This window comes from Gouania willdenowi, chromosome 18 (genome assembly GCF_900634775.1).
Source record: "Gouania willdenowi chromosome 18, fGouWil2.1, whole genome shotgun sequence".
Classification (NCBI taxonomy): domain Eukaryota; kingdom Metazoa; phylum Chordata; class Actinopteri; order Blenniiformes; family Gobiesocidae; genus Gouania; species Gouania willdenowi.
In genome coordinates this window covers 424365-437321 of record NC_041061.1, presented here as the reverse complement: position 1 = coordinate 437321, position 12957 = coordinate 424365, and the positions used below count along the sequence as shown (strand labels likewise).

The 12957-nt window shown below is 41.1% G+C and overlaps 1 protein-coding gene across 3 annotated transcripts in view; it reads right to left on the bottom strand.

The window, feature by feature from the left end:
- The window catches only part of LOC114480104 (uncharacterized), a 40924-nt gene that overhangs the window by 27177 nt on the left and 790 nt on the right, over positions 1-12957 (bottom strand). For all 3 annotated transcript variants that reach the window (XM_028473937.1, XM_028473939.1, XM_028473938.1), the window contains exons 2-9: positions 5409-7359; positions 3197-3258; positions 2362-2400; positions 2055-2279; positions 689-915; positions 451-596; positions 188-331; positions 18-107 (exon numbers count right to left, since the gene is read on the bottom strand). In XM_028473937.1, the coding sequence (XP_028329738.1) occupies positions 18-107; positions 188-331; positions 451-596; positions 689-915; positions 2055-2279; positions 2362-2400; positions 3197-3258; positions 5409-7136 (2661 nt within the window). In that variant the 5' untranslated portion in view covers positions 7137-7359. The remainder of the gene's footprint in view (positions 1-17; positions 108-187; positions 332-450; positions 597-688; positions 916-2054; positions 2280-2361; positions 2401-3196; positions 3259-5408; positions 7360-12957) is intronic.

The window sequence follows — 12957 nt, the reverse complement described above, 5'->3', positions numbered from 1 at the left end:
ACACTAAAAGCCATTACCGACGACTTGACCCTCATTCCCATAAGCTTGTGACTCTTTGCGTTCCTCATTTTCTCAGCATCTTCTGGTTTCTCAAAAACCACTTGTGCCTACAAACAAACAAGCAGTAATTTACTGGTTATTCTGGCGACCAAAGGGAGATCCTGGGGTTACCTCACACAAACTGTACCTCTTTCAGTTCCCTGAATATAACGATAGATGTGGGTTTCCCAAACAAGCGAGCAGTTCCCTCCAGATGAGAGTGTGAGATAGAACTTAAAACACCCAACAGTCTGACTGTGGATGCTGCATCATCTGCTGAAACAGTCCGAGTCTGCAAGAGAAACAGAACAATATTGGTCAATGGCTGTTGCCGCTTGCCGATGTCTTTAGGAATCAACAGAAGCTTCCACACGTGGAAAAGTAGAAACTAGTTTCCAGTTTAATACTAACCTTGGTCTTGGGATCCTTCTTTGACGCGCTGGAGGAAGAGGATGATGATGGCGATGTTTTCATCTTGGTGAGCTCAGCCAGTAAAGCAGGAGCCAGAGTTTTAACCACCGCCTCCAGGTCCGACTTGTTGGACAGAGTCTGGATGGCTGAGAGAAGCCGGGAACACAAGAAGGGAAGCCGTGAGCTTTTATCTTTGAATCAACGCTACATCCTAACACTTTGATCATAAATGTCACACCTGATGATCCCAGCAGCTTCTGGGCCAGCGCTTCTGCACTGCCCGACGCCATTTGGCGAGCGGACAATTTCTCAGAGGAGCGCTGCTCCCGGCTCTGGCTTCTCTTCGCTGAAGACAAACTGTCATCTCGTCGTCTCGGTGAGGATCGTCTCTTGTAGCTTCTTGAGCGAGATCGATGGCGGCTGGCAATGGAGCGATACAGAGGAGACTGGGATCGGGAACGGGACCTTCAGGGGAGAATGTTAAATATCAGTGCCCGTATTTACAAAGCATCCTAAGGCTAAAAGTAGCTCTTCGTGATGTCACTCTTTGAAGAATCTTAGAATTCCTCAAATTTTAAGATTTTTCTTAGAATTTTTCCTTGTAAGGATTAAAGTCATTTACAAAGCTTCTTAGGGCCTAAAAGAGCAGCTAAGGCGAAAAAAACTGTTAGGAGTAGTGAGGAGGACTTTTAAGAAGTGTAAAAGTGTCTTAGACAGAAACAAAGAAAGACGGAGAGGATGGAGAGATATTCTCTGTATGTTTAATGACAGTGATTTAACGTGACGCTACTGGCTTATACTTATTATTATTGTAGTGTTTCTGGTTTGTTTTAGTTTTTTCACACCATCCACCAAATTATATTGTTTTAAACTCTAATTGGCAATAAAACTATTCTGATTTTGACTTTTCTCACACTGTAACAGAATAGCAGCCTTGTATTGCTGCGCAATTTGTTCGTTCCCTTGCCTGTGTGCTGTAATCTCCGCCCTCGCTTTGAATGCAGCAGGTAACAGCGCTTCACACAAGTATCTTGTGCCACACCAGAAATGGAATGATACATTGATTAGCAAGGCTAGCAATCACAGTAATCAATGGCAGCTGTGCCTGCTCCACCATTAATATCAAATACATAAAGGGGTAAAATGTCCAATGTGGACATTTAACAACAAAAAGTAAATCGAAGTAATTATCTGCATGTGAATGAGGTTCAAACATTTTAAGATGTGTGCATTAATTTAATTTTACTGAAATAAATACATTTCATGATTACACATTTTTTAATGCAGTCCAAGTAGGATCAGTTGATTTTATTCTCCATTTATTACTAGGAGCACAGAGCGCTTTTTTCCCCCCTTTCTCTAACAACCAATCACAGATTTTAGCACACTGCATCATACCCAGCAACAGGGTCAACCACACCTCCTCACTACTTCTGTCAACTCCTTGCTCAAAGTTGCTCTCAGAAACTTCCTGAAAAACTTTGACGCCAACATTACGTGCTAGGAATTTTTAGGCTAAGTTAGGAGCTCTCTAAGAGGACTCTGAGAAGCTTTGTAAATACAAGCACTAATTTCTCCTGAAGTTGGGGAAGTGATGTCTTTACCGCAAAGTTTCCACAACCCTGCGTGTCCTCCTGGAGCGTTGGTGAGGGCTGTTTGAGCGCGAGCGGCTCCTGTATCGACTTCTCTCCTGGTCCCTCCTACTCCCAGAGCATCGATGGCGCTGGGGGCTGTATGATTGCGAACGGGAGCGAGAGCTGCTGCTTTGCCTTTTTTTACGGGACTGCGGAAGACGAGTGGATGAAAATCTGGCATCTACGTCCGACGCACTAAAGTGAAGAAAAAGAAGTAGTCAGAATGAAGCCTGAAGTTTGAGTGATGAAGAACCTGTTGGCGATGTTCAAAACTCACCTTAATGAGGTCAGAAGTTCACCATCCCATTCTGGAAATCTGTGGGAAAAGGTCACATTGTGTACAATATAGAGGATGAAATATCAATGAAATGCGATGCGCTGCCGCTTAAAAATGTAAGAACTTTGAAATACTGAATCGTATTGCAATCAGTGTATGTTTGTTCTTTGGACATTCCGTTTCAAAACCATTTTAAAAAAAAAAAAAAAACAGATTTAAAACAAAAGCAATGTTTTTCTGTTTTAAAATCTAAGTAATATTTAGCAAATCTTGTTGTTCGGAGCCTCCTCAGGGTGAGACCTTGGTGAATGCCATCATTTTGCGATGGTATCTGGCCTGCTTAGGGCAGTCTGACGAGAACTAAACTAACCAGAAGAGAGTTCTGTAATTACATATCATACAGGGAAATAAGGGCCAAAAACATGTAGCTCTTGCATAAGAAATTCCCTGTAAATATCCAAATATCACACAAACGGAAAATTATTTCGGGATTAATATTTTATTTTAAAACAGAAAACTGCTGCTTTATCTGTTTTTTTTTTTGTATTTCCATTTTGGTTTTAAATCAGTAAAACAAAAATAACCAGGCCGTTTATTTTTCTTTTCCATTTGGTTTAGACCATAGTTCTGGTTACTTAAAAAATGGCTGCCTCCAGGCACCTTGAGTTGCCAGGCAACGCCTACCTAAGATTTTGTGTCTTAATAAGCCGTTCTGTGCTTGTCGGTGTAGATTTGTGAAGAGATACATAGTTTTACACCATTTTTTTTTTACTTTAAGAACACCCAACTTTCCAATCAATTTGTTAACAATAAAAAAGGTTAAGTGATGACTGACCGTGTCCGGAGCAGTTTGCAGTTTCTGAGATGAAGTTCGGTATTTTGGTGGTTAATCCATTCCTGGTAGTCAGAAGAAAACAGACACCTGTAGGTACGCCCGGTTTAAACGACATCGTATCACTATCATAGATAATACACATGCTCAACAACAGTTTGGTTTGAACAAAAATACAACCACAGACCAAGAGGTAAGACCAAACAGCAGTGGTTGTCAGACAGAAGACAGAAAGGTAAAAACGTACCTGTCTGATGGAAGCACGAGGCCACTACAACTTACATGAACTTAGTATATCTCCCAACTCTTCCTTCTTAAACAATACAACACAAAGGCAGCTTTAGACCAACTGTCCAAGTAGACGTGGCTAAACACCAGATAAGCTAGAGGTCCGAGATGCTCCATCATTCAAATTCGGTCCTTAGAGAAAAAATGTTGATGATCCAAAAGTACAAGGAAACAAAAAAGGTTCCCAAAATCCAGACTCAGTCTTATGGGGCATCTGAATTGTGGCAGGTAAAAGAAAACATCATGGAAACTCCTGAAGCAGGAACATCCAGGTGACAAGGGGAGAGGAGGATTCTAAGATGTCCGTTATTTGCCAATAAACCTTAAGGTCAAGGCCAAAACAAAGAAAACCATCAACAGCTTTTTGACTGATGTGTATTCTTCTACGGGCGACTAAAGACAAAAACACAAAAATCTTTGGATCAAAGTTTAGCAAAAAAAAAAAAAGTTAATCCAAACAGTCGATGTGCATTAGGGACATAAGATGGAAATTTTCCAAGGAACACCAAGAAAACAAAGTCCACAGATCAAGAACATGAAGTATCGTCAAAGCTGTAGAAGTAGTCCTACACCCACTGACCCATATTCCAGTCCAATGGTTCACCATCTTTACTCTTGGAGCCCCTCCTAACTCTCTCCCTGTCTCCTGTGTGTGGCACAATTTGAGGGGTTTTTGTGCTGGTGTGTGTGTGTCTTAGGTGTATGTCTTTGTGTTGAGTTTGTGCCTCTTGGGACACAGGTTTGCGTTGGTCTGTTGGTTGGCCGTCACTGCGTGACTATTGTTGTTTACCTCGTAGTTTGTCAAGTTTAGGTTGAGCCTCCAAGCCAACGTGGAGCTGGAAAAGCTGTGCCCCCTGGGGGGCGTGGGAGGGTTCCTTCATCCTGCCTCTAATGTTATCCTAAGTATCTGCATCTAGGTCTACGTGAGTCTATTCCAGTGTGTCATGCCCAAATGGACAATGGATTCAAATTTTGAAGGTGGACCAAAGAATGCTAGGTGGACTCGTTTATAGTTTGGTTTACCTCATTGTGTTAATATTTATTAATGATGATACACAAATATAACTTGGACAACTTCATTATGAGGCAGTGACCTCAGGTTGGGCACCACTGCCGTAGAACAAACTCCTCTTGATGGTTTCACAATTTTGAACATGAGAACGCACAAAAGATCGGCAATAACTGATGCCGGAGAAGAGATCTTTCCTTGTTTCCTTCAAGTGGACAAATACATATCAGCATAAGATAAAATGTTCCAAAATAAACAAAGGGACATTTTTATAAATATCAGTAAGAACAACTAATGCAGGGCAAAAAGGTAGCCAACTTGTTTGTGCATCAGCTAACAAGCTAAAGTTTGGAATGTAAACTGGGTTTTTAGTAAACTGGTCAGCCATAGGATGATAACCACACATAAGGACAAAGGACAGACGTCCAGCTCCGTCCTTAGGTCAAAGCTGGCCACACTTTGTGTATTACCCAACAGAGAAGTTGGGTAATACACAAACGAAAAGAAGGAAGATCGACGTGTTCGGGTACAAATTCAACATATACTGATTTAAGTTCTAGTCCAGATTCTACAGTTTTCAACTTTTTTGGCGTTCTCGCACTAAGCAAAGCCCAACAAAAAGATTTGTCACTCAGATTGTTTGGCAGGTGAAGTGGAACTACTGTGTCATGTTTGAGCACAGCACAGATTGAACAGAACAAGTAACGTACATGACCCATGAGACACTGCAATTACAACTGCACCATGCAACCTTCCTTCATTAGAGAAAAGGTGTCACACTTAGTCAGTTGGTCATAATCTTATGGCAGATCAGATTATGCACCTTAGTGCTAGTTTATTTATCCAGGAAAAGATTAAAGCTATGGAAACAAAAGGCTGGTGTTATACAAGTTTGAGTAGTGACAGTTTTTAACTTACCTTCACACTCAAGCACTCTTTTTTACAGAGGGAACAGCTATGTGGGTACATTCCTGGTGTGGCTGCGACATAATCGTAAATCTGGGCTGGAGCTGGAACATTGCTGGCCGTGTTGACTTGGGGCGTTGGTATCCTCTGGGCTGCAGGCTGCTGCTTCTTCACCTCCTGCTTTACTGGCGGCTGTTGCTTCGTTTCAGGAACCTTTGACACCTGCTTCAGTGGTTGACGTGGATCTTTGAGACCGTCGTAGAGCACAAGGCCATGCTGCCCTAATGTCACACTCGGGCTAGGAGTGACAGATAAATGACTTGGCTCTGGTCCTTTCAAAGAAAGACTTTTGGAGACTCCAGGCAGAAGTCTTGAGTCCGTGTCTGTTTTGGATATTGTAAAGGGAATGCTCACCGTCTGTGGGACCTGCTTTGGTGGGGGCGGAAACTGCTTTGGTGGATTTTTGGGAGAAAGAGATGCAGAGCTTAGCTTGAAGTTTAATGGGGAGTAAAGACCAGGAACTGAACTCTCCTGGTCACGATGGGAAATCAGCGAACTCATACTCATCTCTTTCGCCTCTCTACCGCTGCTATCCATCAGCAGAGTGGAACTACCAACACCATGTGCTCCACTGGCCATTCCCACCTCCTCTCCTGGCCCAGCAGAGAACTGGCTGATGTGTCCATAGTCTATGACTTTACTGGTTTTGAGGATACCACGTGGCCTGTAATCCTGGTGGAACACCTCTTTCATATGACCCCTAAAGTCCGTGTCACTCATGCTGGTGGTGGGTTTGGGTTCGGGGTAAGGCACGGCTTGAACCGCGCTCACAGGATTCTTGGTCTTTTGTTGACGGATCTGACGCAGGATGAAAGGCAGATTCTGTGGCGTGATCTGGTCTTCGGGGTATGAGATGAGTTGCTCCAAGTCCTCTTTTTCGAGTCCAAAGTGCAGGAGAATGTTAATGGCAGACTCCGATGTGTACTTGTGCTGGCTGAACTCCGGCTGGGCTGATGCGGTGTCTCGCACTGGAAACTCGTACTCTCCCAAACCTGGAATAGATTGTTCATGTGGCTTGCTTTCACCAATAGTCGTAAACTTGCTTTCATCACCGCCACTGAAGATGGAGGACGAGGCTGATGTCCTGCTTTCAACACCACCAGGAAAGATGGAGGACGCAGCTGATGTCCTGCTTTCACCCCCGCCAGGGAAGATGGAGGACGCAACTGATGTTCTGCTTTCACCACCTCCAGGGAAGATGGAAAACGCCGCTGATGTCCTGCTTTCACCACCTCCAGGGAAGATGGAGGACGCCGCTGATGTATAATACTTGGATGCATCGTCTTCATTGGTGCTTTTGTAGGTAGGAAGCCAGTTCAAGGACCTATCAGAGTGCTCTGCTACTGCTTTTCTGTGTCCTTGAAATGGTTGGGTCGTTGCATAGGAGCGAGGCAGAAGCAGCGACTCCTCCCTGGCTTTGCTACTGTATATATCAGCTGATCTTTTCGGTTCTTCCTCTTTGACTGGCCGACTCTGGGCAGCCATGAAGGAGGGCAACGGCAGAGCCAATAGCGAGGGGATGTTAGGAGAATGTCCAGAAGGAGCGGACCTGTAGCTTGACCCGGAATTAGGATAAGATGTCCTTTGAGGGTCGCTTTGTGCCTGTGCGCTGGAATGTTCATAGCGTGCCTGGGTGGAGCTTTGCTGGTCAGTAAGATAAGGATTGTATAGATGGGACATGGCGCTAGCTACACTCAGGCAGTTGATGCAATTGATGACAAACACTGAGTGAGTTGAGCTGGGTTTTGATCTACGACAGTGCAAACTGGGTTTTCAGCGGAGCCTGCACCGACGGTTCCGGCGGTCCAAACTGAAGCAGAGGCCCCAGAGAGCCCTTCTTGCTGGGGGCTTGCTAGGAGCCGTGGACCAGAGGCAGGAACACTTATTCGTTTGTAACGAAAAGCTGAAAAGATTGAAGAAAAAAGAAAAGGTGTTATTGGAGTGAACCGGCACCGGCTTCTCCAGGGTCGACCATCTTTATCCGGCAGCTCTGGCCTGGTGACATCCGTGCTGGGCAGCGGCGTTGTTCTTCGACAAAGGGAAAGAACAGGTTCAGAGGAAAACAGCATCAAGAGATAAAAGGCAAAAAAAACAAAAAGAGAGGCGGCCGAAAATAGTTTCTTAAACCAGAACAAATATCCCAACCAAGCCAGCAGTTCACTGTGACCACAGTTACATGATGTTTTTTAATTCAGAATGAGTTATTCTGAATGAAATCATTCAAAATTCAAGTGTTCTGCTTCTTGTTTACATGGAAACAGTAACTCAGAATTGAGGTTTACATGAAAAACCGGTTTATTCGGTTTTATTAAATTCTGCTTTAAGTCTGGGAGTTGAGAAGGTTCTGATTGGACGGGGAGAACGTGATGTATCACGTCTATAGGAAAAAAACACAATAAACCTCGTATTGTCGCCTCCAACATAGAAGGCCACACATGAGATCTGTTTTCATTTTTATTTTGATTGTGGTTTTGAATTAACAGCTTGACAATAACACACTTTGGTCCAGGGGAGCGGAAGAGAAATAAAAACTAATCACCGGTAAATAAAGCCCAGTAAAACTCCGCAAAACAATAACCAGGAATAAATATTTGGTCCCTGGTAAAGACAGAAGCTCTAACAACCGGGACAATGATAAACTTGGTGATATTACAGCCTGTGAACGCCGTACAAGGCCGCATTTAGTCCGTCTCCGAGTCTTAGTGCCAGCCATCCGGTGAAGCCTGTTCCGCTCCGTCCGTGTGTTTAATAAGTCCGTGTGAAAGTATGCATGTTTATGCTTCCGTCCATCCACTCTTCTCATTATATCCTATCCATATCTTCTAAGGCCCTTAATTCGGATTTCAGTTTAATTCGGAATTAAATTAGCATTAGGAATAATGTGTTTACAAGGTCAGTTTTAAGAGGAATTAACTTTTATTCTACTTTAAAGAGGAATTAAAGCTCCCATGTAAACGTGGCCAGTGTAAAATAAACACATCCAAATACTAAAACCCGTTCGTCATGATCCACACCACTGTTGGCTCCGCCCCTTTCTATAAAAACGTTCACCTGTGGACTTGAGTATTGAGTAGCTAGTTAGCATACATACAGGTGCTGGTCATTAAATTAGAATATCATGTAAAAGTTGATTTATTTCATTAATTCCATTCAGTGAAACTTGTATATTATATTCATTCATTACCCACAGACTGATATATTTAAAATGTTTATTTCTTTTCATTTTGATTATTATAACTGACAACTAATGAAAATCCCAAATTCAGTATCTCAGAAAATTAGAACGTTACTTAAGACCGATACAAAAATAGATTTCTAAAAATGTTGGCCAACTGAAAAGAATGAACATGAAAAGTATGAGCATGTACAGCACTCAATACTTAGTTGGGGCTCCTTTTGCCTGAATTACTGCAGAAATGGGCGTGGCATGGAGTGGATCAGTCTGTGACTCTGCTCAGGTGTTATGAGAGCCCAAGTTGCTCTGATAGTGACCTTCAGCTCTTCTGCATTGTTGGGTCTGGTGTTTCACATCTTCCTCTTCACAATACCTCATTGATGTTCTATGGGGTTATGGTCAGGCCAGTTTGCTGGCCATTCAAGAACAGGGATACCATGGTCCTTAAACCAGGTACTGGTAGCTTTAGCACTGTGTGCAGGTGCCAAGTCCTGTTGGAAAATGAAATCTGCATATCCATAAAGTTGGTCAGCAGAAGGAAGCATGAAGTGCTCTAAAACCTCCTGGTAGATGTCTGCGTTGACCTTGGACCTAAGGAAACACAGTGGACCAACACCAGCACATGACATGGCACCCCAAACCATCACTGACTGTGGAGACTTTACACTCCACCTCAAGAAACGTGGATTCTGTTCCTCTCCTCTCTTCCTCCAGACTCTGGGACCTTGATCTCCAAAGAACATGCTAAATGTACTTTCAGAGAACATCACTTTGGACCACTCAGCAGCAGTCCAGTCCTTTTTGTCTTTAGCCCAGGCGAGACGCTTCTGATGCTGTCTCTGGTTCATGAGTGTCTAGACACAAGGAATGTGACATCTGAAACCCATGTCTTGCATACATCTGTACGTGGTGGTTCTTGAAGCACTGACTCCAGCTACAGTCACTCTTTGTGAATCTCCATCACATTTTTGAATGGGTTTAGTTTCACAATCCTCTCCAGGGGGCGTGGTTATCACTAGTGCTTGTACACTTTTTTCTACCACATCTTTTCCTTCCCTTCACCTCTCTATGAATGTGCTTGGACACAGAGCTCTGTGAACATCCAGCCTCTTTAGCCAAGACCTTTTGTGTCTTGTCCTCCTTGTTCAAGGTGTCAATGGTCATCTTTTGGACAACTGTCAGGTCAGCAGTTTTCCCCATGATTGTGTAGACCTACAGACCTAGACTGGAGACCATTTAAAGGTCTTTGCAGGGCAACAGGTGTCTTCAATATTGAACCTGAGATGCTCAATTGACAGTTTTTGTTAAATGTCAGTTATAATCATAAACATTAAAAGAAAAAAACACTTGAAATATGTCAGTCTGTGTGAAATGAATGTATACATTATACAAATTTCACTTTTTGAATGGAATTACTGGAATAAATCAACTTTTTCATGATATTCTAATTTTATGACCAGCACCTGTAGCACAGCATAGATTAGCATACATAGCATAGCATAAATTTCTCTTTGGAGATTTTAATAGTATAGAGTGAGAATCTCATAACTGCTCCAGGATCCACTCTAGACACACATAAGCTAACACCTCAGTGTTTAGTTACTCTTTAAAATGGTCAATTTACGATAGGGATGGGTACCGAATTTGGTAATTATTTAAGTACCAACCAAATTCCCTCAGTATGTATCTGACGTACGTAAAAACTAACTGGTACAGAGTATCGGCTAAAATGTGAAAGGTACTAGAGGTGAGCATTAACATGAATCTGACGATACGGTTCACATATCAGGATACGATATATCCCGATACTAAATAATAGGTAATAAATTGCAACATACCACAATATTAATAATTACAAATTTAACCTTTACTAATATAAAATGGTAAGAAATAGAGGTGTCCCGTTCCGATATTGATATTGGATATCGGTCCGATATCAGCCAGAAAACGAATATCGGATTTTATTGGACTCCATCTAAAATTTCCAATATATATTATAATATATTCAATTGTAGAATACTGTAAAGATTATTTCAAAGGTTAACATTTATGTCACCAATTGGTTAATAATAAATGGGTCAGTTTTTCTCATACTTACTGTTGCTGACTCTTTGTTCTTTGTTTGAGTGACATCACTTGATCAAACCTTTTCTAACATTCCACACTACAAAGTAAGTAATAAAAGTATGTGGTATATCGGATCGATACCGGTATAGGCCAATACTCAAGGCTGCAATTTCAGTATCGTATAGGAAGTGAAAACATTGTACCGAGACATTAATATGAAATACAATTTATTTAATTTTTTTTAATTTTTTAAACTTACAAAAACAAGTAAATGATAAACTGTAATTTTGGCACCAATATTAAAAAAGTGGTATGTTTATCAAACTCAAATTATACATTTCAAAAAAGTTTAACTTTTACTTCTACAACAGATTTTGATAAGTTTTAAATCATCTTCATCAAATTCTTAGAATATTGAAAATAATATTGAAGACAAAGACACAGAACACCACAACATTTAAATCAAAGAACTATAACTGCAGAAAAATCTTTGCACTGCAACATTGGTAGCTTTTTAACAAATGTTGATTAATCTGTCTCATGTCAAATCAGGCTCCAGTTTTTTGTTAAAAACATGCTTAAAAAAATCAATTTGGACATTTTTTGGATCAATACAATACCCGTGCGGTGAAATATCATGATATATCACCGAATCTTTCGTACACCCTGAAAAGGTACCCACTCATTGGATTACAGCAGAGACGCAGGACAGACAGCTTTTGGAAAATTGACACATTGCTTATCTCCCTGTCGGCCAAGGCTAAAGCCAAGGTTGACTCATCTCTTATCACCAGGAAGTGTCTGCAGATGGCGGCTCACCTTTCGTGGTCGGGATGTAACTGAAACGGAATTTCCCCTTGATGATTAATAAAGAATAATCAATCGATCAATATACAGTATCCAAAGTACTAGGGCTGGGCGATATGGCCTTTTATAAATACCCAAATATTTTTAGGCCATGTCACGATACACGATATATATCTCGATATTTTGCATTACCCTTGAATTAACACTTTGATGCACAAAATCACACCAGTATGATGATTCTATATGTCTACATTAAAACATTCTTGATCATACTGCATTAATATATGCCAATTTTAAACTTTCATGCAAAAAAGGGGATATCACAACTAAGTCAAAGTTGACATAACTGTATTTATTAAACAGTGAGTGGCTCAAACATAAAATTGTCAACAGAAAGTGCACGTTCTGTGCAAAATTGTCACAGAGACATTTCAAAACAAGACATTAGTGCAGGATGCAACTCACATGGCATTTCAAAACACAAAATTAAAGTGCACTTTTTGTACATAATGCCACTACAATATTTTAAAACAAATAGTGCCCTTTTGTGCATGTTGTCATTAAGATGACATTTCAAAACAACACTAAATTTAAGTGCACCTTTTGTGCATAATGCCACTAAGATATTTAAAAAAAAAAAAAAAAAAAAAAAAAAAGTCCGCGAGTTTAACGGTATGGTCATTTTCAACACCGCACAGACTACAAGCTGCGATATATCGAGTATATTCGATATATCGCCCAGCTCTACAAAGTACCATTGTAGGCAATGTAGAAAATGACAGTATTGCCTATCACAATATGCTCCACGTGTCTTTTTAAATAATTAAAGGTGTTGCTAATACTGAGACAACGTATCTCTAGACACATTCTAATTTTAACCAGGGGCTACCTGCACATGACAGCCAGCTTCTGCCAGTGGAAATCATCAGGACAACTGTCGCTCATTATTAAACTAACATGGCAGACTTGCTAAATAAAAAACAAAACAAAAATCTTAAAATCTTTCCTTTGAAGTTGGCTCTTTGCCTCCATTTAAACCTTTATGATTTTAAAATATTAAAAACAAGGTGAATTCTACTTTACAATTAGTTTCTTTATATTTACTAATGAGCTGGAAGTCACAGAACGCTTCTTTAATGACAGATATTAAAGTATTTACATGAACAGAAGCTGGCAGCTGTGTGCGCTTCAATATTGCGTGTCCTATCTACCTTTTTATATCTATGTGCTGTGAATAAAGGGAAAAAAAGTGAAAAATGACAGGTGCTGATAATAAAGCTAAGTGCTTAAGTGATGTTTTCCAACTGTGATTTTCACCCAGAGTCCTCCTTTTGGTAAGAGTTTTTATGAGGAAATAATGCCGACGCTTATATCGTGCATCGAATGTTAGAAAAAAAGCGTCTACAGTTCCGGACCTCAGACAAACCCGACTGCAGTGTAGGACCTTTTCTA